This window comes from Schistocerca gregaria, chromosome 9 (genome assembly GCF_023897955.1).
Source record: "Schistocerca gregaria isolate iqSchGreg1 chromosome 9, iqSchGreg1.2, whole genome shotgun sequence".
Classification (NCBI taxonomy): Eukaryota; Metazoa; Arthropoda; class Insecta; order Orthoptera; family Acrididae; genus Schistocerca; species Schistocerca gregaria.
In genome coordinates, this window is record NC_064928.1 from 207,245,394 (window position 1) to 207,268,525 (window position 23,132).

Here is a 23,132-nt window from a genome sequence, read left to right on the forward strand (position 1 = left end):
AACCTTACGGGATGTATGGTCGTAGTTCATGAATCTCTTCAGCTCCTAACGTTTCGTCCAGAGCTGCGCTGGTCATCTTCAGAGGAGTGTTTCTCCTCCGGTGAGTCTTGCCGACCGGAGGAGAAACGCCCCTCTGAAGATGTCCAGCGCAGCTCTGGACGAAACGTTAGGAGCTGAAGAGTTTCATGGACCACGACCTTACATCCCGGAAGGTTTACCAGAAGATATGTCATCCGGTCGTGAAAGCCTTCATAGTATGATGTGTTAATTCTGATTGTATCTGAAAAGATGTTGTTGAGGAATCAGTTAATATGGTTCAAATTGAGAGGCACAAGTTGTCACAAAGTGTGCTGTCTACACGTTTTACAATTGATATTACAGCCTTGTAGTGGTTCTGGAGGGAATTTGATAAACAAAATTTCGATAAAGAACGCATGTCTGAAAACTTTTCGTTTGACAGTAAAATAAGTTTGATGTTCGGATCACTTTCAAATCTCGCTCTTCACAGTACTCACACAGGGGAGAGAGTGAACTCTTACCCGTGTTCTGTACAGGACCCTATGCCATGGGCAGTGGTTCGAGTTTCATCGTCAGTTTCCCCGCTATGTGACGAAGGTCGTCCTATTCAAAGCCGAGAGTGCGGCGTGGAGCACCACACTCAACACTCCCAGTAGCGAACCTACCTGTTTCCCTCAGTCTTTCTTGCACTATGTGATGTCACTGACGACGGCGCCTTCTTCTCAGTTTGGTTGCGTGCCGTGAAGAGGGAGTATTGAAAGTTATCTGATTTGCAAACATATTTCGTACCCAAACTGGACCATTTCCGGACCTGGTTTCCCTATCAAAATATTATCCCCACTACGACCCCTAGAAACCTGTCATAGGAAATGTGAAACACCTCGTGCAGCACCTCTCTTATCCTTCTCGTTTAGTTTCATTCATTACCATACTTACTGGTCATTTGGCACATAGCGTGGGAATGTGGGAATTGCCTACCTTTATGATCTCCCATGAACTGAATCATTTGGAATCAGCTAATGCCTCGTTGCTTGTTCCAAAACATTTCTAAAACAGGTGGTAAGTGCACCCCGCAATAACTGATTTCACTCCTTGGTCTTTTGAGAAACCGGTTATAGTATGAGACTGCATTACTAATCAGGGTTCCTCCTTCCTAGACTCTGAGACGATGGTAGCTCAATAGATATATATCTAGTACACGGCAAACAAATTCAACGTCCTAGCGACAGTTGTTATACAATTCTAAACAATTTGACCTGCTAGTTGCTGAACTGGTCATATATTGAATGAAAGTCTGAGTCAAAACCAGTGGATCAGACGGGTAACGAGTTCAAATCGAATTACACCGTTGATAAAAAAAGTAATAAGCAGCGTTCAAGGTGTTTTAATATTTGAAGGGTGTCTAATCAACTGGACCAAAAGGTAAAATTTCTCGGCTTTCTTTGCAAATTTCCACTCCCTATTATCTTACTCACGAAGAGAACTATGCATTTATTTAGTAGTACAGAACAATAAGTATACTGAGTGGAGCAGATACACACATCTTTCAGATATCCCTTAAAGGGTCTTCGAAATCTTACAATCAATTCCGACTTAATCTGCGGGGGTATAAAACAAAGTAGTAAAATTCAGCTAAAACTGTCCAGTCTACACTGACTGCGGAAAACAAAGAAATATTTTTATTTACAGTTTGCTCTGTGTCCAGTTCACAGTGCCCAGCAAACAGGGAGCAATAGTTATGGTAGTCCCTACCAACTCAAAATAGAAATTTTAAAAAAACCTATCTCACTAGATACTTGTTCTACAAATTATCTGATATTCAACAACCGAAAATTCCTCTTAGCTAGTGCCAGAGTTTATTGTGAAGTATCATTACAAGTAGCAGTGTACTGAAAAAAGATCTCTGCTTTTACAGGTGTACGAGTGGTAATGATGAAGCTATAATTATCACAACCGAAAAATAATATAACTTATATTTTGATCAAGCGGACACCTTGCGGCATGTTACAATACTGTGGCGATGGGATTTCAGTGTGTACCACGCCTGGAAACAACTACCTTGAAACAAACATGAATGTAACTATAAATCTCAAATATTTCCGGTTGAAAACCAAAACGCAATGATCCTTATCGATATGCTACTCAAGTGACATTCATTGACTAGTTCACATTCGAAGTTACGTAGCCCTCTTGACCAGTAAATTCTTCTCTTACTGCTGCTCTACTGATAACACAGCACTCACTATCTCGTTTTATAACGGCGAGCGACATCCAGTGGTTAATTCCGTTTTAAATAGAAGCTCCGGATACTTTTTTTCAGATAGTCTAGTTGTGAGCTTGGTGAAGAGCAGTGCATGTGAAGTGTAGTAGACCTCATAAGATTCAAAAGATTTGTGTGAGCAGGTGGCGCTATTGAAATGGATGGTAGCGAACGACCTCCGTCTCTCACGACAGCACTATAGCTTAAACTCAAAATCTTCCATCGTATGTTCTTTCAAATGGTATCATTCTGGTCGAAAATGGGTCAGCAGCAAGGCTAAGGAAGAAAAGAACTTATTTACCATGCAAAGAGATATTGTAGATGAGGAGACGTGATTCATGACGCCAGAAAGGATTACAACGGTGGAAGAGAGTATTTGATTTGTGTCGCCCATTGGGCTTGATAGCGATCTGGCAGCGTGGAAATGGAGATCACACCCTCCACACTTCCATGAAGCTGCAGTGGTGCTATGGTTTCCTGCAGCCGAATGTGCCTCTGTAATCTGGTTTAGATCAGGCTATAACAGCGCTCAACAAAACTGACACGTAGGCTGAAGGCTGCCTCGAGCCAAACTGCATTTGCTGGCCTGACTCTCTGCATGCTAAGAAGTGGCTGCTGGTAAATGGAAGCTGAAAGTGAGGTTCAACAACACCTACATGTTTCTCGGACATGCCTGCCCTCGTCAGTGGCTAAGGTCCAGAAAGAGCATTCGGTTGTCACATGGGAGGCTTAACATACACAAATAAGAGGTGCTGCTTGAAACTGTATAAGGTGAGGAGAGAACACTCAACTCCACAGGTGCATGACAGCACCTGTGCAACTGACCCCCGGATCCGTTGAAAGCTGGTATTTTCAGAAGTCACTAAACAGATAACATTCCAAAATAAAAGTCCCCAGTATAACTTGGAGAAAGTACACCCGGATGTTGATGGCATATACTGTGAATGTGGACAGAAGTAAATCACAACCAACACAATTTAGTACTTACACTGTCCAAGACCCTGCACACCATCCTGGAACCTTGCATGTTGTGTCATATGAAGATATAAGTACAGTGTATGCATTCTATGGTACCACGCATCCATACCACCTCATGGAATTGCAAGTTTCCATCAGATACTGACAGCGATAGTGCAGGATCCGGTGAACCCAATAATGCACGCCCGCTGAGCCACACCTCCAGTTAAGTAAATCTTCAGTTTACTGTGTTGACTTGTTCACTAATGATTTTTCTCCTGTTCAGCTTTACTATGACAACAGTTACTGAACCACTCTACAGCCCGCGTACCCTTACCACCGTGTACTAAGTCATACACAACATATTGTATTATCTGAGTCTAATGTGCTTATCCCATAATTTGATTCTGAATTTGTATGTTTGTTACTTGACAATAAAGCTGGAAGAGAGTGTAATTGAGAGAAAATTGTTACCTCGCGTAGCTCAGGGCTGGCGCAGCAGCGTACGAGATGGCGGGAGCAGCGGCGATGGCAGGGGCGGCGTAGGAAATTGCGGGGGCAGCTGCGATTGCGGGGGCGGCGTAGCTGATCGCGGGGGCGGCGTAGCTAACTGCAGGAGCAGCAGCAATGGCAGGAGCGGCGTAGCTGACTGCAGGAGCAGCAGCGATGGCCGGGGCGGCGTAGCTGATAGCGGGGGCGGCAGCAATGGCGGGGGCGGCGTAGCTGACAGCGGGGGCGGCAGCGATGGCGGGAGCGGCGGCGTAGCCAACCTGAAGGAAATACAGAGATGTAATCTGATACAGGACAGCCGCAAAGACGTTACCTGTCAAGTAATTTATAAAAGGTTACATCACAATGAAATATAATAATATCTGACATGTTAATTTCATTAACGAACAATAGACAGAAATTTCAGTGGCAGATCCATGAAGCAAATGAAGTTTCACGGACCTAGAGGCAAAAATCTAAGTCATCTTATTGAGTATCACTGCCCACATTCAGGCGATTAAGATCTCATGTTTGTTATTATTTGGTGCCCCTACGTCCCAACACAGTATATGAACATATGGTCCATAAAGCGGTTTATGATGTCATGTGGCTTAATTCACCTACCACCTTTTACATTTTGTTAATAAAGTAAATTTTGGGTGTAGATGGTCTTTTTACCACGAAAAATTCCTGCTATAAATGTTCATAAAATATTAACGTTTAATAAGGTAGTCTTAACTGACTGGACCTCATTACAAAACATTGTTATGGCGTTATACGCCGGGCGTGGGGAATTTTGATGACATGCAATATCTGCAGTTGTCCAATCGATGTGGGATGTAATGTGATGGAAACTATACGATCAGTTTAGTGAAGGAGCTCATTAAAAATCCTGAGGCCTATGTGTACTTTACTTCCCAATAAATGTTAGTACAAACTCGAGAGTTCACACAAGGTAGATGTGTGTGACTCAGAGTTTTGCACAACAGTAACGTGTTTAGTCTGTCTCGTATCCAGCAGGTAGATGAACAGCTAAATTTTCGTGTTAGCAGAAGTATGTGTATTAGCTAACCGCATGCCTGCGAGTTGGCTGAAAGTCGCAGAGTAGTGCCGGAATCCTGTGGGGCGGCTTAGGAACAGACTACGCTAGGGGGATGATGTACCCTTAGGCACTCCACGATGCTGGCTTAATACAGCCGAGGATGGGGAATAATTCCGTGAAAGTGTATTAGCCAATTGACATTTATCTGAAGTATTACATGAAGTAAGGTTATGAGCTAAAGACACTCAAGTAAACATCAATCAGACCCCTGACTTTTTGTTGTACATAAACACCAGAAATCTGCTAGAATCATTTTCGTTTCTCACCTTGGTTCCGCACCTTATCCTCAACTGATAGACTTAAGAATTTTAATATAGTATACACCTCATTTCTGTAATTTGAAAATTCACTGCCTGCGCAAAGGTGAAGCACGTACAAGACGTGGTCGAATGACAATGTCACTCTATACAGATACATACCACCAGTGCGTGTATAAATGTTTAGACATAGCTTATAAAGCTTTCAAACGGTAAAATCCAGTTGTTAAAAAGGGCAAAACTGATGAAGGTGCAACTGAATAAAAGCCCGTTAATGCACTACAGCAGTATTTCTTGAAATTCTCGTAGACTCGGACAGCATCTTCTGGTGCATCTCTGTCTAAAAATTACTACTACTATTAACACAACAAGTAAGTAATTATACAGTGGAAATATTTTGTTTTGTGGATCGACTAATTTGAAAATCATACGAAATTCAACATGGTTTAACCAGTATGTCCAATTTCATATGTTTTTTGAACTTGTCATTCCATAAATAATTGATCCTGATTAGTAATCACTTATTCGTTGTTATAATAGTATTGAAAATTTTTATACCGGTATGCACCAGAATAGGCAACTACAAATGGTGCGAAACTGACAACCTGAGTGTACAAGAACCTCAAATAATAGAGCTATCGTGGATTAAAGAGGTTTCAGTCTGTTTTAGTGCTTCAGTCTTCCGTAAACTTCGTATAAGCGTTTTAGCTTGCGGTGGCTCTTGGTTAAAAATTATATATAAGTAATTAAAGCTGTAATTCAAAGTGACTGTCACAGATGCCATTAGAATGTATAACTGATGTAAATGTTTAGTGTCATCATCAGGCCTGGTGAGGAATATGACGGGTGTGAAGAGTATGAGAGCGACCACTGTGAAGGACATAGAGGAGGCAGATACTCGTGTAAGACATCGCTACCAAAAAGAGACAGTTCCAAAGGATTCTCATTGTCTCCATTTGGCCAGCTGGTTGAATATCCAGATTTGTGAGGCAATAGGCTGACAGTGGTCCCATGTTGGACTGCATAGCACCTTGATGGAAAACATCCCCGTCGTCATGGTTCTGGCAGATATATCTGACCATAACAGGTGAGGATCTCGTCATTGGGCACCATCCACATCTGCGCCTGACATCCAATAACAAGCAATGGAGAACGTGCAACATTTTGTGTCGTCCTGATCCATTGGTTGGGGATCAGTAGCAGACTGGCTGGTTATTTGCCGTTCCATTCATGGACTGCCACTAACACCTGACCTAGAATGTTTGGAGTGATCCTGTTACTGTCAAGCATGGACAGCTGATGAACGGCCTCGCGTTGTATTCAGCAAAAACCGCGCTTCTACGCTATCCTCTATAATCATCTCCGGCGAGTGGAGAGAATTTAGGTTCTTCAAATATTTCAAAGACGGACATCAGTGTTATTCGGTACATCATGGTATGGCGAGCTTTCAGGTATGATTTCGAATCACAGTTGCTAGTGATTGAAGGAAATCTTGACAGCACAGTGGTACATCACGGACATCCCCCGTTCTTATGGGTTCCTTCTCATGCCACAATGTTGTTGTGCCGTTTTTCATTGAGCTATGCTCGTTCACACACCACAAGCCTCATCAAATTTGTATGATGTTTAAGTACTGTCTTGACCCGCAACATCTCCAGGTCTGTCCTCAGTGTCAGTATGGAGGACATAAAGGACGATTTACAGGGGCTGTGGGTCACCTTGCCCCTGAAGAGGATACTCCACCTTTTTTGAGATCATTTCCTAAGCAATTAGTACACACATGTTGGCTAGAGTTTTGTGGACACCTGCTGTCTGCCATCGATAAGGTATGAAGAAGCTCAAATTTTGACCGAAACTAGATACCGTTGTGTATAAATATTTTATTGCGTTCACCTCTTTCTAATTCAATTTTACAGTATTTTATCAAAACTGCTAATATTCCCAACGTAATTAGTGCTTACATCTTGGCTAGAGGGTGGACTTCATAATTTTTAATCGGCTTTGTAATTACTGGCCGGCTGTTGTCGCCGACTGGTTCTAGGCTCTTCAGTCCGCAACCACACGGCTGCTACAGTCACAGGTTCGAATCCTGCCTCGGGCACAGATGTTTGTGATGTCCTTGGGTTAGTTAGGTTTACGTAGTTCTAAGTCTAGGGAACTGATGACCTCAGATCTGTCCCATGGTGCTTAGAACCACTTTTTTTGGAATCAGTGAAATAACATAACACCCTCTCAACCAGTGAAGATTTTTTCGTTTCCTCCTATCCTTCTGCGTGCTTTATATTGTTTATCAGGCTGTAGAGGTGACTGGGTTTTGAGTATGGCATGATCTCAACCATATTTTAAAATTCTGAAATCGGGTGGACCGTGAAATGCTGACAAAACTACCTACAGAAAAAGTCGTTCTGATTACACACAAAGTTTGCTGTCTAACCACTCCGCAGCGCCTACATGATGGAATCACTTACCAGATTTGTATACGATATCTGTTAACCATAGAAACGATGAGATTTAAATTTTAGAGTAACCATATTCCACAGTGGAGCTTTTGCGGATGCGGAGAGAGGGGACGCTGGTGGAATGGTGGTGGCGGACGGGGGGGGGGGGGGGGGGGGGAGGAGAGCGGTAGCTGAGAGACCTTTTTTTGTGTCCAGAGAAGCGTAGCAGATTCCAGTTACTCCCTTTGAGGAGCCGTTCCAGAATAGGCACCACCCTTTGGACGAGCATGGAAACCACGTCCCAGAACAGTTACAGCAGACAGTGATACGAAATGTAAGAAGTTGCATTTTAAATATCATCCAGGTTCTTGGGGTGGAGGATGTGTTACTTTTCTGTAGCGCCTGAGAGCACATAGGGAGCGTTTGCCAGGTGGTTAGTGCATGTGCTGAATACGCGTAACAATGCCACTTCGAGACTGGTACGATCAGCGCATCCCTGCGAGTTGGCTGAAAGTCGCACAATAGTGCCGGAACCCTGTGGGGCGGGTAGGAACAGACTACGCTAGGGGGATGATGTACCCTTAGGTACTCCACGAGGCTGGCTTAATACAGCCGAGGATGGGGAATAATTCCGTGAAAGTGTTTTAAAATTTAATTAAAAGTGGTATTGACCAGAATAAAATGTTTATTAACAACGGTAACGGGTTCAGATGAAGATACGGCCATCTTCAGACCACGTTAAGCACGATGGCAGCCGCAGGTAGCGTCTATTCATGAATGTCCACTGTTCAACTGCTTCAGTTCACTTTTGTGTATGCATCATACCTACTCCATTCTTCTCCTGCCTTCATGGTTTATTAGTTCTGAAGATACATTTTGACCGATACTAGCTACCATTGCCTATAAATATGTTATTGGATTCACCTATTACTGGTTCAATTCTGCAATTTATTATCGAAACCACTGATATTATCCACGGCAAATATTCTCAAAAATAGCTCACGCATGGAACTGCATTAGCACATACGGATCAGTATCTAAAATTAGATTCGTAGTTAGTCTCTCCCCATTTATTTACTTGTTTAATACTTCTAATATCTCTACATTAGGGAGATAATAAATTTATTTCAGTGAAATGTGAATTAATGGTTACTGTCCCACACGGTACAAATGTGTGATCACAACAACTCAATGTACTTTAATGCCTTCCAGTTCATAACTTATGTTGCTAAGAATGCTGATGTGCTGGTTTCGGCATGAAGTCCTCTATCTTTCCTAACAGGTAAAGCTCTCGCTTTTACATTGTAGTCCACCTTTACGTATTGTAACAGGGCATTGTTTGGTCAGTATTGTAGCCAGCTGTGCTGCATTGTGGGAATGAACTGGAGGTGCTAACCTAAAGGAGGACCTAGTACAGAGGAGGTCACTACACTGCAAACCGACACTGTCACGTGACCTCACAATACCGAGCAAGGAGTACGTCGCAAAGATTGAAAACACATGCCATGTAGGGATTCGAAACTGGATATCCTTGTTGGATTGATATCTGATCATATTTTCATCTACCGGACTATTTTATACTCATTCCACTAAATGATGATATCCTCTCGGGTTGTCACGCGAGTCGAGGTGTCCTGCTGTCGAAACGTTTCGACGAGTTTCTTACTCTTCATCTTTAAGAATCTGCGATTGAAAATAAAGAGTAGAATACTTGTCGAAAGGTTGTGACAACCCAAACCACTGCACTTCTTACAATATCTTCCTTTATTTGTATTTAATCTTTTTATTATCAGGTCACAATCGGTTTTGTGGTGCTGAAAACCACATCCTCGGGTGACATTTGGGTAAGTCATAAGAACTTAGTAGCCTAGAATATGGACGCAGACACTCGTTTTCAGATCAAAGTAATAAACTACTAATTGGCGTTATGTTAATGAATCAGTATCAGTCGGGCGTATGGATCCAAGTCCGAAATGGTTGTTGGAGCTACAACTTTAGTCCACGGCAATTCCCGAAACACGTGGCGTAAAAGCGCATTGTGAAATACTGACTATTATGGACTTGAATCCCTACGTCCGACTGATTTTCATTCGTTGACGTACCGTGTTTGAAAGGTTCATTGGTCGGTTGTCACTGACACGATACCGGTTCGTATCTGATAATACGGAACACAACTAAAGTAGTCACTGAATCCCAATGATAGTTACAACTGCAGTTGCCATGTCTACAAGGTTTTCTGCAACCGGAGAAGAGGTTATGAACGGAGTACACTGAGAAAGTCTGCATTCTAATACCAAACCACTGATATTTTTAGCACTGCCATCTTTAAATCATCAGTATCTGATCTTAGTTGCCCATGTAGTGGTACCACAGTTTATCTGGAATGAACTACACGAGATGTACGCTTGCAGCTGCCGTTACCTGTACTGTGCTCTTGCAAGATAGTGGGAAAGAAGTGGAAAACCCACGGCGAATACTCACCGCTGCCGGAGCGGCGATGGCGGCGCCATACCCGTATCCTCCATATCCCAGACCCAGGAGTCCCCTCTTCTCCTGCTTCTTCTCAGCGGTCGCCTCCTTGTTTTCAGCGGCCTGCACGCAGGCGGCTACAGCGAACAGGATGACCTGCAAAAAAAATTGTTGCGAGATGTAGTAACAAGAAGAAAAAAGCAGTGACGACATTAACGACTGTCTAATCTGAAATAACGTTCGAGGAGCGCCCTCTGAATCTACATCTACATCTACATTTGTACTCCGCAAGCTACCCAACGGTGTGTGGCGCAGGGCACTTAACGTGCCACTGTCATTACCTCCCATTCCTGTTCCAGTCGCGTATGGTTCGCGGGAAGAACGACTGTCTGAAAGCATCCGTGCGCGCTCTAATCTCTCCAATTTTACATTCGTGATCTCCACGGGAGGCATAAGTAGAGGGAAGCAATATATTCGATACCTCATCCAGCAACCCACCCTCTCGAAACCTGTCCAGCAAGTTACACCGCGATGCAGAGCGCCTCTCTTGCAGAGTCTGCCACTTGAGTTCGTTAAACATCTCCGTAACGCTATCACGGTTACCAAATAACCCCGTGACGAAACGCGGCGCTCTTCTTTGGATCTTCGCTATCTCCTCCGTCAACCCGATGTGGTACGGACCCACACTGATGAGCAATACTCAAGTATAGGTCGAACGAGTGTTTTGTAAGCCACCTTCTTTGTTGATGGACCACATTTTCTAAGGACTCTCCCAGTGAATCTCAACCTGGTACCCGCCTTACCAACAATTAATTTTATATGATCATTCCACTTCAAATCGTTCCGCACGCATACTCCCAGATATTTTACAGAAGTAAGATCTACCAGTGTTTGTTCCGCTAACATATAATCATACAATAAAGGATCCTTCTTTTTATGTATTCTCAATAGATTACATTTGTCTGTGTTAAGGGTCAGTTGCCACACCCTGCACCAAGTGCCTATCCGCTGCAGATCTTCCTGCATTTCGCTACAATTTTCTAATGCTGCAACTTCTCTGTATACTACAGCATCATTCTCGAAAAGCCGCATCTACCCTGGAATGGTCTCAGATTGTAAACCAATTCATAGCTGGAAAGTAGTCGTCCAAAAATACTCACGGTTTATTCTTCTGTCATACAACGGTTCAGCTAAATCAGCTACACGTATTCTATATTTTATGAATATTTACGCCTACATAAGCTCAGCGCACGAAATAAAGGATGAGCGAGCTTAACAAGTAACAATATGCGATGTTACAACTTGGGACGTAAGTAATTTACTGTTCGTTAGCTTTCACAATTGTAGTAACTCAAATGTTTTTGTGTTCGCTTGCGGTATTTGTTACCACGTGCGCGTGCGCTTAACTGCTTCATTCACATACACTCTTGTCAGTAGCCATCTGGACTCCACAACAGGTTGTGTTCTGTGTGTTTTCTCTCCCGGTGTGAAAGTCTGTTGCACAGTTCTCTTTTGGCTTGAGTACGGACTGCGACCAACTCATGATGCTCTCACTCACGTGACAGTCAAGAAGTGGGACAAGCGACTTTGGCAAGCAGCGAGTTCTCTTTCAATGCCACCGCAGTTCCAGAGGCTCCTGTCTAATTAAACGCACGTGTCCTTCCAATGGACCATCCCTCGTGAGTCAATCCGACAATCGAGTAGGCTGTTACGGATACCTCGTTCGAACGTACATGATTCCATCCTCGAGATGGACGTATAAACTGCAGGTCCTTCACAAAATCAAGCTTCAGGACAGGCCCCGAAGGAAGGAGACAGTTTTGCCAAAAAAGGCTTCATCTGTATCTCAGGCAAGCCTACATGCCATTTTCCCACAATTGTGAGGGATTACTTGCTTCATGAGTTCCGAGGTCTCTGAATGTGGACAGGTAGTACATCGACTGCTTGGCCCCCACCTTGATGGCCAGACATTACTCTAGTTGATTTTTTTCCGTGTGGTTCGTCAAGCGTCAAGTGCACCAGACGACCAGCTCCTTACATACTAAATCTGCGCTAACGTATATGTGCAGTTACAGCAAATGTTGCGCCTACAACGTTGCAAAACACTCAGAGAGAAGTGGAATACAGATTAAGTGTCTGTCGCACCACTAATGGTACATACTGAGTGATCATATAGTCAGTATAAATTGGAAAACTGAATAAATAACGGAATAATGTAGACAGAGAGGTACAAATTGACACACATGCTTGGAATGACATGGGGTTGTATTAGATCAAAAAAAAAAACACAAAAATTCAAAAAATGTCCGACAGATGGCACTTCATCTGATCAGAATAGCAATAATTAGCATAACAAAGTAAGACAAAGCAAAGATGATGTTGTTTACGGGAAATGCTCAATATGTCTAACATCATTCCTCAACAATAGCTGTAGTCGATGAATAATGTTGTGAACAATACTGTAAAGCATGTCCAGAGTTATGGTGAGGCATTGGCGTCGGATGTGGTCTTTCAGCATCCCTAGAGATGTCGGTCGATCACAATACACTTGCGACTCCCGAAGCCAATAATCGCAAGGACTGAGGTCTGGGGACATGGGAGGCCAAGCGTGACTAAAGTGGCGACCGAGCACACGATCATCACCAAACGACGCGCGCAAGAGATCTTTCATGCGTCTAGCAATATGGGGTGGTTCTAATAAAACGCCATGTTATTCCAAGCATGTGTGTCAATTTTTACCTCTCATTATTCCGTGGTGTATTAAGTTTTCAAATTTATACTGACTTTTTGATCACCAGGTATATCGAGGTATAGTCTGTGTTACCATACATGCATAAATATGTCGCCAGATTGTCGTGTAAAAAAATTAAAACATATATATTTACTACATAGTGGAAACAGTTGCTGTTGAAAACGGGACAGATTGCTGCAACGGGTCTTGCTACTCATTATAAGACGTAACTGGTGCGGTGTTTTACTATTTAATTCATGAATGAATCAGTTGCGGGCTTTCGCAAATTGCTAATTGTGATGAATGAAATTAAGCGACGGATTTATTTTAGCATCCACCAATTTCGCCTTGTCATCATCTGAAATGAGCACACGGTCGGATATCTGCGCGCGTTAGCATGCCGCTTCCGGGATTCGGGGCGTCGCAAGGACCCCGGATCGAATCCCGAAGCGGATTAAAGACGATGGCCGATATACCGGTCGTCTTGGATGTGGCTTTTACTCGATCTCCCTCCCCCGTCTAAGCGAATACCAAGCTGGTGTGCCGGCCGCGGTGGTCTCGCGGGTCTAGGAGCGCAGTCCGGAACCGTGCGACTGCTACGGTCGCAGGTTCGAATCCTGCCTCGGGCATGGATGTGTGTGATGTCCTTAGGTTAGTTAGGTTTAAGTAGTTCTAAGTTCTAGGGGACTGATGACCACAGCAGTTTGAGTCCCATAGGGCTCAGAGCCATTTCAACCAAGCTGGTGTCCTCGTCATGCCTCTGTTTCACAGTTCACAATCGCTTCGGAAACGTTCTCATCCTATAAAATCGGATAATACTTGGCACACAGTGATGGGATTCGCAAATTACATTATAGGGAACAATGGGTGGAGACAAAGGCTAGAGGGAACTGTAGATGGTAAAAACTCTAAGGGAGGGCAGGGAATTGAATACGTCCAGCAAATAATTGAGGTCGTAGGTTGCAAGTTACAAGTGGTATTCGTTATTGAAGAGATGGACACAGCAGAGAAAAACGTATAGGGCCGCATCAAAAGGGTCAAATGTCACACGACCTAAAAGAAAGAATGAATGCCTTTCAAAAAATGAAACACAAAGAGCTTGCAAACAGCTTGTCTCGCAGTTTCGAAGACGAAGTTATCATAGATTTTAACGTCTCCATTTTAGGGTTCATGTTTACTAGTCTTTCTTGCTACGAACAATATTTCCTGTCATATCTCTGAATATTGCCTATCCCTCCTGGTACACACTGTATACAGCTTCGTCTCTTTTAATCAGATCTGAAGGTGGTCAGGAAGGTTCGAACTCTACAGTCTGGCGACATTTTTTGTGACTGCGGACTGAAATCAAAGAAGTGGAAAATACTTGGACGACATTACTCTAGTGAAGAACCCCTATTCGAAGTTTTACCACATCGGTATTTGGGAAGACGCGTCTGCCGTTGTGCCAGCCAGCCTGGATTTGGTTTTCAGGTGGTTTTCAACATCCGTCTAGGCGGATACCAGGCTTGTTCCCACTTCTCGTCTCAGTTAAACAATTCACAAACATTTCGAATACATTCTCACTTCGTCATATAGAAGCAGTCAGATAGGGTACAAAAATTCCATGCCGGCGGAAAAGGGGTGTTGACACGAGGGCCGTCTGTCAACCCTCTATCAGTAACGTTGCCTAATCCAGATGACATACTTACACCTCGTGAAGGCACGACGTAATTCCAGGAGAACAGGGGAGTATTCGAAAAAGAACATTAGCCTACAATCATAATATATCTCGTATAGAAATCAAATGAATAGAAAAAGTACAAGAAAGACCAAACAGAGGCAAAAAAGACTCTGATTCTCTATCGCTCAATACCAGAAATATTGATAGCATCTACTCTCACCATCCACCATACTCCAACTAGAGGAATATACAGGGTGTCGCACAAGTAGTGGTCAATATTCATATATACGACGATAACGATCACTCGAAACAAAAAAAATAAAATAAAATATATGTAGTATACGGGGGCCCTAAAACGCATACGTCAAGAGCTATGAAGATTTGTTCATCTTTGATACTGTGAAACACGACTTCTCTGCTCAATGAGTGCTCGTATCCACTTTAGAGCCACTGTTTACTGGAACTTTGTGTCTTGGTTACGAAAAACAAAGAGCTTGAAGCAGAAGAATATCGATGATGGAGTGCTCATAGGTCTTGAGCTCTGGGTCTTAGGGCCTGTATTTACTAGATTTCCTGCCTCGAATGATCGTATCTCTGAATACTGACCATTCTTCCCAAAGACTCAGTTTATAACGTTACAGACGTGACGTTGAAACTATGTGGTTTTCTAGCCTCCATGATATTGGTCCACATTTTATTGCAACGATTTCTAGCTTCGCAACAAAATCACATATCCGACAGTGTATACTTACAATGGCGGTCTTCATGGTGAGCTGGCGTGTATTGGGCTCCGCGACGAGGGGAAGAAGTTTCCTGAGCAGATGTGTGCACGTGAGTGTGTCGGTGGCGGCTGCCGCAGCTCTTATATACGATTAACGGCGACTAGTTATACCGGAATTGCCGCCTCTCGCTTAATGCATACTCGGCCACGATACAGCGTGACACCGCGGACACGCCCCCAGACGTTGACCATCGTAACCTAAAACAGAGACGCAGCCAACAGGTTACAGGGAGACAGCAGTCCCACTGGAGCGAGACCAATGACCACACCCCGTTCGTTGTTACGTATCTGACCAGTTCTAACTCGTTATCGAAATTTGTGGTAAGACACCTGCGACAGGCCATCGGAAATAAATCCAGAGTGATGAAGTAATACGATGTGCTATTTTCGATGAGTTGTAGCGGGCAGTATCGTGACTTTCTAACGTACGCAAGTACATTCTTACGTTTATGGCAGGCTGGGTTTGTGAAAGGTATGAAAGGTAACGTCATCAGACAGGCAGTTACGACGATGTGCTTGGCTAATGGAAGTAAGACTCTTGAAAAATCGAGGCCTTTCAGAAGACTTGCCCGCAGGAGAGCTTCTGTAAAGTTTGGGAGGTAGGAGACGAGGTACTGGCAGAAGTAAAGCTGTGAGAACGGGGCGTGAGTTGTGCTTGGGTAGCTCAGATGGTAGAGCACTTGCCAGCGAAAGGCAAAGGTCCAGAGTCCCGGTCCGGCACACAGTTTGAATCTGCCAGGGAGTTTTAGAAAATGGAGTTCAACAGCGTGAAACAGTGCAAAATGTCTGACATTTTAAGAGCGATTGGTGTAAACTGTGAGGAAATACTAGTAACACAAAATGTATAGATTAACCTGCAGGAAAAAATTAGACTGTAAGACAAAGAACGAAGTGTTCGCATTAGAAAGGATATAATGTAACAATAAATACTCTCGTCCCAACAGCTCAATCCGCACATCGAAAAGGCAATGACGGTAATAGAAGAAAGATTCTGGAGTAGGATTGATATTCAGAGATATCACTGTTAAGATTTCGCTCCCCTCAGTGAAAACGACGACGAATTGCGGTCTAGTGGGAACAAGCTAAGGCTTGAGAGGATTCTCTGACTGTGTTGCTACCCTCATTGGAACTAACAAAAGAACTACACGACCTTTGGAGTGTAATGAACAGAAAATATGGAATGAGGGTAAACCGAAAAACAAAGACACTAATTCAGAACCATTTACACGAAAGAAAACAGACGCCATTTACCAAATTTTGCAGCAGAGTTATTTTTAGTTGTACTCAAAATCGTTCATTCAAATTTTAAACATTTCATATTGGTCATTCACGTGATGAATAATTAAAGCTAATTACCAACATACCTTTTTAAGAAAAAAGCTAACAAGTTACAGATTTTTGCAAAACTCAGCAGATCCACTTTTTCATGCGTATTTACGATGAAGAGCCAAAGAAACTGGTACACCTGGCACACAGAACTGCTGCAACACGGTGTGGCATGAACTCGCCTAATGTCTGAAGCAGTAACCATGAATCATGAACGGCTGTCCGTAAGTCCGTAAGAGCACGAAGAGGTGGAGATCTCTTCTTAATAGCGCGTTGCAAGCCACCCCAGTTATGTTCAATACTGCTCATGTCTGGAGAATCTGGTGGCCAGCGTAACTGTTTGAACTCAAAACAGTGTTCCTGGAGCCACGCTGAAGCAATTCTGGACGTGTGGGGTGTCGCATTGTCCTACTGCAATTGCAAACGTCCGTCGGAATGCACAATGGTCATGAAGGGATGCTGGTGATCAGACAAGATGTTTACGTACGTGTCACCTGTCAGAGTCGTATCTAGACATATCAGGGGTCCCATTTAACTCCAACTCCACACGTCCCAACACTACAGAGTCCCAACCAGCTTGAACAGTTCTCTGATGACGTGCAGGGTCCATGGATTCAAGAGGTGGTTTCCATACCCATACACGTCCAATCGTTCGATAGAATTTGAAACGAGACTCGTCCGACCAGGCAACATGTTTCGTGCCATAAACAGTCCAATGCCGGTGCTGACGGGCCCAAGCGAGGAGTAAAGCTTTGTGTCATGTAGTCATAAAGGGTACACGAGTGGGCCTTCGGCTCCGAAAGCCCATATCGGCTATGTTTCGTTGATTGTTTGTCACGCTGGTACTTGTTGATGGCCCACCATTGAAAGATACGCCAAGGGTTGTACTTCTGTCACGTTGAACGATTCTCTTCAGTCGTAGTTGGTCCCGTTCTTGCAGGATCTTTTTGCGACCGCAGCGGTGTCGCTGAATTGATGTTTTACCGGGTTTCCTGATATTCACGGTACACCCTTGGAATGGTCGTAAGGGAAAATCCGCACTTCATCGCTACCTCGGTTGATGCTGTGTCCCATCGCTCGTGCGCAGACTACAGCACCACGTTCAAACTGACTCAAATCTTAGTAACCTGCCGTTGCAGCAGTGACCGACCTGAGAACTGTAACTTTGTTTTACCCTGTGACCCATTAAGAGAGTGTTTTCTGTACAGTTTGTAGCGGTCAGCTTCTTCTCTCTTGCGTTGTGGTCGCCGGCTGCTGGGGCCCGAGGTGTACCCCTGGGCTCTCTTGTGCCGCGAGCTGACTTGTGTCCCGATCTCAAGTCGAACTTATCAGCTATAAATCACTAATATTTAATGTGTTTGATCTTTCGTAATTCTTTTAAAATCGTGAAACGTGACTAAATTGTTTGAGATGTGCTATTTTGAATATGATAATTTCTCTTAAAGCCGATCTTTAATATTTTTTCTTGTTTTAAACAGAAGGAAAAACATTGCCGGATATACCTTGTAATCGTGTTGGTAAATAGTTTCTTGTTGATTAACAGTTTTTGTACAAGGTGATTAATAAGACAGGATCGCCTATGGTTTTTCCCAGCCCTTCCTCTAGTACCGGACTGTTTGTGTCCTCCTGCTAGCTAAACAACCCTATTGGAGGTTACAACCAATGCTGCCCATGCGATGTTCTTTACGTCCCTATAACACCACTTTATGGGAAACGATCTGCGAGTCGAATGGGCTGTTAGTCTACAAAAAAATTTCTGATACGGTAATAATACTGAGATGGTTCTGCCGGCACTAGAGCGTTACGAAGATGCTCAGAAATTCCATTGGCAGACGCTACAAGAGAGGCGTTGCGCATGACTGAGGGAGTTACTATTGAAATTTCGAGAGAGCATTTTCCGGGAAGAGTTGGACAACATCTTGCCTTCCCCCACATCCCCAACCCCCGCCCCCTTACATATGTCTCGCGTAGTGACAACGAGGAGAAAGTTCATCAACTTATAGCAAATTCAGAGGTTTACTTTCGTTCTTCCCACGCGCTATTCCCGAGTGGAGGAGGGTTGGAGCGCTCTGTTAGTGATACAAAAGTTCCCTCCACCACATACCATAATTCGACTTGCTGACTATGATGTAGATACAGATGTAAAATAAACAGTCGGACTCAATGCTAATTATTATTCACCCAAACATACCGTAGTCCGTAAATGACGCAACGAGGACAATAAATCGTTTGTGTAAGATCTCATAAATCTTTAAGGTCGACAGTCCCATTCGGAGACACTTTTCACTAAGTATGGAAATTGAAGTGATTAAATCCCAAATCTCAGTTACTAACTAAATATCTGTAGTAACTTCTTCACGAGAAAGCTATTGAACCACATTTTACGTGCAATTTTGTGGCCAGCCCATCACTCACTCTCACAAACAGTTAAGAAAATATTCTGCATGATTCTGAGCTGAGCAACATCTAATGTAACCGAGGAAATTAATCTGCAGCACTATTTCCTTTGCATGGAGGCTCATTAACACAAGTTCCAATACAGGATAATGAACACAGACTTCCTGCACGTTTAAAGTAAATAAATTAAAATACAGAAACAGCCTACTTGAATGTTTGCTGAATAATATTGTCAGCACTACTTTACTTTTCCAGAATGAGATTTTCACTCTGCATCGGAGTGTGCGCTGATATGAAACTTCCTGGCAGATTACGTGTACCCGACCGAGACTCGAACTCGGGAGCTTTGCCTTTCGCGGGCAAGTGCTCTACCAACTGAGCTACCCAAGCACGACTCACGCCCCGTCCTCACATCATTACTTCTGCCAGTACCTCGTCTCCTACCGTCCAAACTCAGTGAGGACGGGGCGTGAGTCGAGCTTGGGTAGCTCAGTTGGTAGAGCACTTGCCCGCGAAAGGCAAAGGTCCCGAGTTCGAGTCTCCGTCGGGCACACAGTTTTAATCTGCCATGAAGTTTCATATCAGCGCACACTCCGCTGCAGAGTGAAAATCTCATTCTGGAAACATCCCCCAGGCTGTGGCTAAACCATGTCTCCTCAATATCATTTCTTTCAGGAGTGCTAGTTCTGCAAGTTCGCAGGAGAGCTTCTGTATAGTTTGGAAGGTAGGAGACGAGGTACTGGCAGAAGTAAAGCTGTGATTACCGGGCGTGAATCGTGCTTCGGTAGCTCAGTTGGTAGAGCACTTACCCGCGAAAGGCAAAGGTCCCGAGTTCGAGTCTCGGTCGGACACACAGTTTTAATCTTCCAGGAAGTTTCATACTTTACTTTTGATTACTGGTTGGATTTTCTTGAGAATCTGATTACAGCATTACGCAATAGGCAAATTTGTGACCTTTTTGAGTAAACGTCATCATTAATGGGTTTCTCAAGCTAACATCAATTTCAGTTTGTTAAGAAAATAAACCAGTATCCTTTTTATAATAATGACGCTACAGTAACTATAAGAATTAGAGTCAGGAACGTATCACACGCAGTACAACTTGAATAGTACTCATAGTACTCAGTTACAATCTAATGATGGAGTTCTTTGCAAGTGTGGCTCGTCATATACTTCTCAGACCGTCTGGATCGTTGAACACGGTGTATTTAGGGTAATCGCCACGCATACTTAAAACAGCTGAATAAATCGGCTACTGAAAGACTTTGCCTTAGCACTGGTCATCATATCGAATATAGCAACAAGAAGTTTTTGATACGCATTTCCAGCTCCTGGGTTAGTAATAGAAACATTTGAAATTAATTTTACAAATAGAGTTTAAAGTCTTATGAGGGAATTTCTGCACTCTCCTTTGTTAAAAAGCAAAAGGAGAGAGTTAATGATACTACACACTCAGTGGATACTAATTTTCGGTGTTATCTTTGGTTGAGTAGCGGCGCTACTGTTTACAATGTGCGTGTGTGTGTGTGTGTGTGTGTGTTGTGTGTGGTTTTCCTCTTTCTAGAATTGCTTTGCAGTTCATAATTTTACCCACCGATCCCTACAGCTTTTCTTACCTGGAAATTAACAGGGTGTGCACCAGACTGCTTTCGAATACGCTACTTGAACTTTGTAAACGCGGATAAAAAAACACGTTTCACGTTGTTTACCTCTGTGGGGAGGAAACATATTGTCGCTTGTGGAGGTTGGACAAAATCCTCAGCAGTTGGGGGAGGAATTGCAATGTTTTTTGTTGAGGTATCACGATCATAATATTCTCAAAAGTTTGAGAATGCTGTGTGTCATAATAATTCTCACATTGTCAATCGCATCAACGAAAGCACTGGTTTAGCCGTTGTCCGTAAAAGATCTATTACAATCTATGATAGTTGGATTTGGTTTCCAAGGAATTTATTTGGCATCTTTTAATGGTTACTTTAAAAATGTCGGCTTTTTCTTGGGTTTGGTTACATAGAGTTTCATGATAACACTGAGAATTAGACTCTGCAACTGCCCGGCATTTGGCGAAATTAGAAAATTTCCTTGGCTCTGGTCCTAATCCTCGATGTTGTGTCGTTAATCACACGCTGAAAGCATTTGACGACGGTACGTTATCCGTGCCAGAGCTTAAATTATGCGTTTGATAGTCGTTAGTTTTGACAGTGTTGTTGTACAAGACGTTTCCTCTTTACCCCTCAGAATAAATTAGGGGGATAAAATGACTTGTGTCGATGTGGGCACGTCCACCTATGAGTAATGTAACTGCAACTGAGGGGGTGCTTCACGCTAATTACACTGGATCCGGACACTACTATTTCACCTGGGGACAAGAGCAATGTCGCGGTTGTTTTGGACCCGTGGGGTTACGTTTACGAGCTGCAGTGCGTACTATCTCATTCAGCCTATCGCAGGATCGATGCTGACGATGTCGAAAGACTAATAGCACAGTGAAGAAAAGTTTGTTGTCGCAGAACACTATCAGGTGTCTTAATTCTTACTGCGCTGTTTCCCCTAGGTTATACGGCCTTATAAAGATCCACAAGGGAAGGCTTACTCTCTTTTTTGAGTTGTAAGTCTTCTGACGGGTCTGATGCGGACAGCCACGAATTCCTCTCCTGTTCCAATATTTGCATCTCAGAGCAGCACTGGCAACCCACGTCCCCTATTATTTGATGGAGTATTCCAATGTCTGTACCCTCCATAGCTCCCTTTAGAACAATATAATTTATTCCCTGATATCTTAACGCATGTTCTCACCCTTCTTCTTGTCAGTTTCTCCACATATTCCTCTCCTCGCTGATTCTGCGGAGAACCTGCTCATTGCTTACCTTATCATTTCATCTAATTTTCAGCATTCTTCTGTAGCGCTACATCTCAAATGCTGGGATTATGTTCCTGTTTTTCCACAGTCTACCTTTCAGTGCCATGCAATACTGTGCTCCAAACGCACATTTTCAGAAATTTCTTCCTCACTTTGAGGTCTACTTTTCATACTAATAGACTTCTGTTGAACTTTTATCTAGTGCTAGTCTTATGTCCCCTTGCGCAGTGCATAATGGGTTATTCTGTTTCCTTGATAACAGAATTCCGTAACTTCATGTTCTTTGTGACCACCAGTCCTGAAGTTAAGTTTCTTGCTGCTGTCATTTCTGCTTGTCCTCACTACATTCGTCATTTATGTGTTTACCCTTAGTCCGTATTCCTTAACCCTTATAGTGTTCTTTCCATTCAGCTGATCCTGTAATTCTTCTTCACATACGATAGCAATGTCATCAGCGAATCTTATTATTGATAACTTTTCACCATGAATCTTTTTTTTATTTATTGCTTCTTCCACGTATATAATGAACAGTAGGGGCCCGAGACTTCGTCCCTGTCTTACAGTCTTCTTAATCCGTGCAATTCGTTCTAGGTCTTCCACTCTCATTAGTACCTCTTGGTTCTTGTACATATCCTATGTTACTCGCCTTTCTCTATGGCTAACCTCTATTTCCGTCAGAATTCCGAGCATCTTGCCCCATTCTGCATTGGCGAGCGCATTTTTCACTCTAGCGCTTTTTTCACGTCGACGTATTCTATGAATGTGTCTAGTCAGAATTGCCTCTCTCGTGCCCTTACCTTTACTTAAGCCAAACTGATCGTCATCTAACATTTCTTCAATTTTCTTTCCCACTCTTCTGCATATAATTCTTGTCATGAACTTGGATGCATGAGGTATTAAGCTGATTGTGCGATAATTATCGCACTTGTCGGTTCTTGGAGTCTCTGGAATTATGTGGATGATGTTTTTTCGAAAGTCGTGTGGTATATCAACAGTCTTATGCATTCTACACACCAACGTGAATAATCGTTTTGTTGCCACTTCTCCCAATGACTTTAGAAATTCTGGTAGAATGTTAACTGTTCCCCGTGCCTTGTTCGATGTTAAGTTGTGACGAGGTGCATTACAACCTTCCTCTCCTCTCCGTCATTTGCAGTCCACCTTCCACGTAAAGCTTCTTCCCATCTGCCACTTTACTCTGCGTTGCTAGACACTCAACCGAGGATAGCGGCGTTGAAGACACTCCGCTAACCAGAGGTAGCAGCATCTGTAAATTCGTAAAATTTCATGAGTCTGGGATTCTATGAAACGTTTTTGAAAATGTTTTAAATTTCAACTAGTTCGCCTCTAGTGTCTCCCCAACATCTTGCAAATGGCTGTTAAGTCA

General features: G+C 43.3%; 1 protein-coding gene across 1 annotated transcript in view; it reads right to left on the reverse strand.

Moving 5' to 3' along the window:
• The window catches only part of LOC126291514 (ice-structuring glycoprotein-like), a 153,302-nt gene that overhangs the window by 3,102 nt on the left and 127,068 nt on the right, over positions 1–23,132 (reverse strand). Inside the window, exons 8-10 of the mRNA XM_049985019.1 lie at positions 15,134–15,242; positions 10,003–10,146; positions 3,710–4,005 (exon numbers count right to left, since the gene is read on the reverse strand). Of these exons, the coding sequence (XP_049840976.1) occupies positions 3,710–4,005; positions 10,003–10,146; positions 15,134–15,242 (549 nt within the window). The remainder of the gene's footprint in view (positions 1–3,709; positions 4,006–10,002; positions 10,147–15,133; positions 15,243–23,132) is intronic.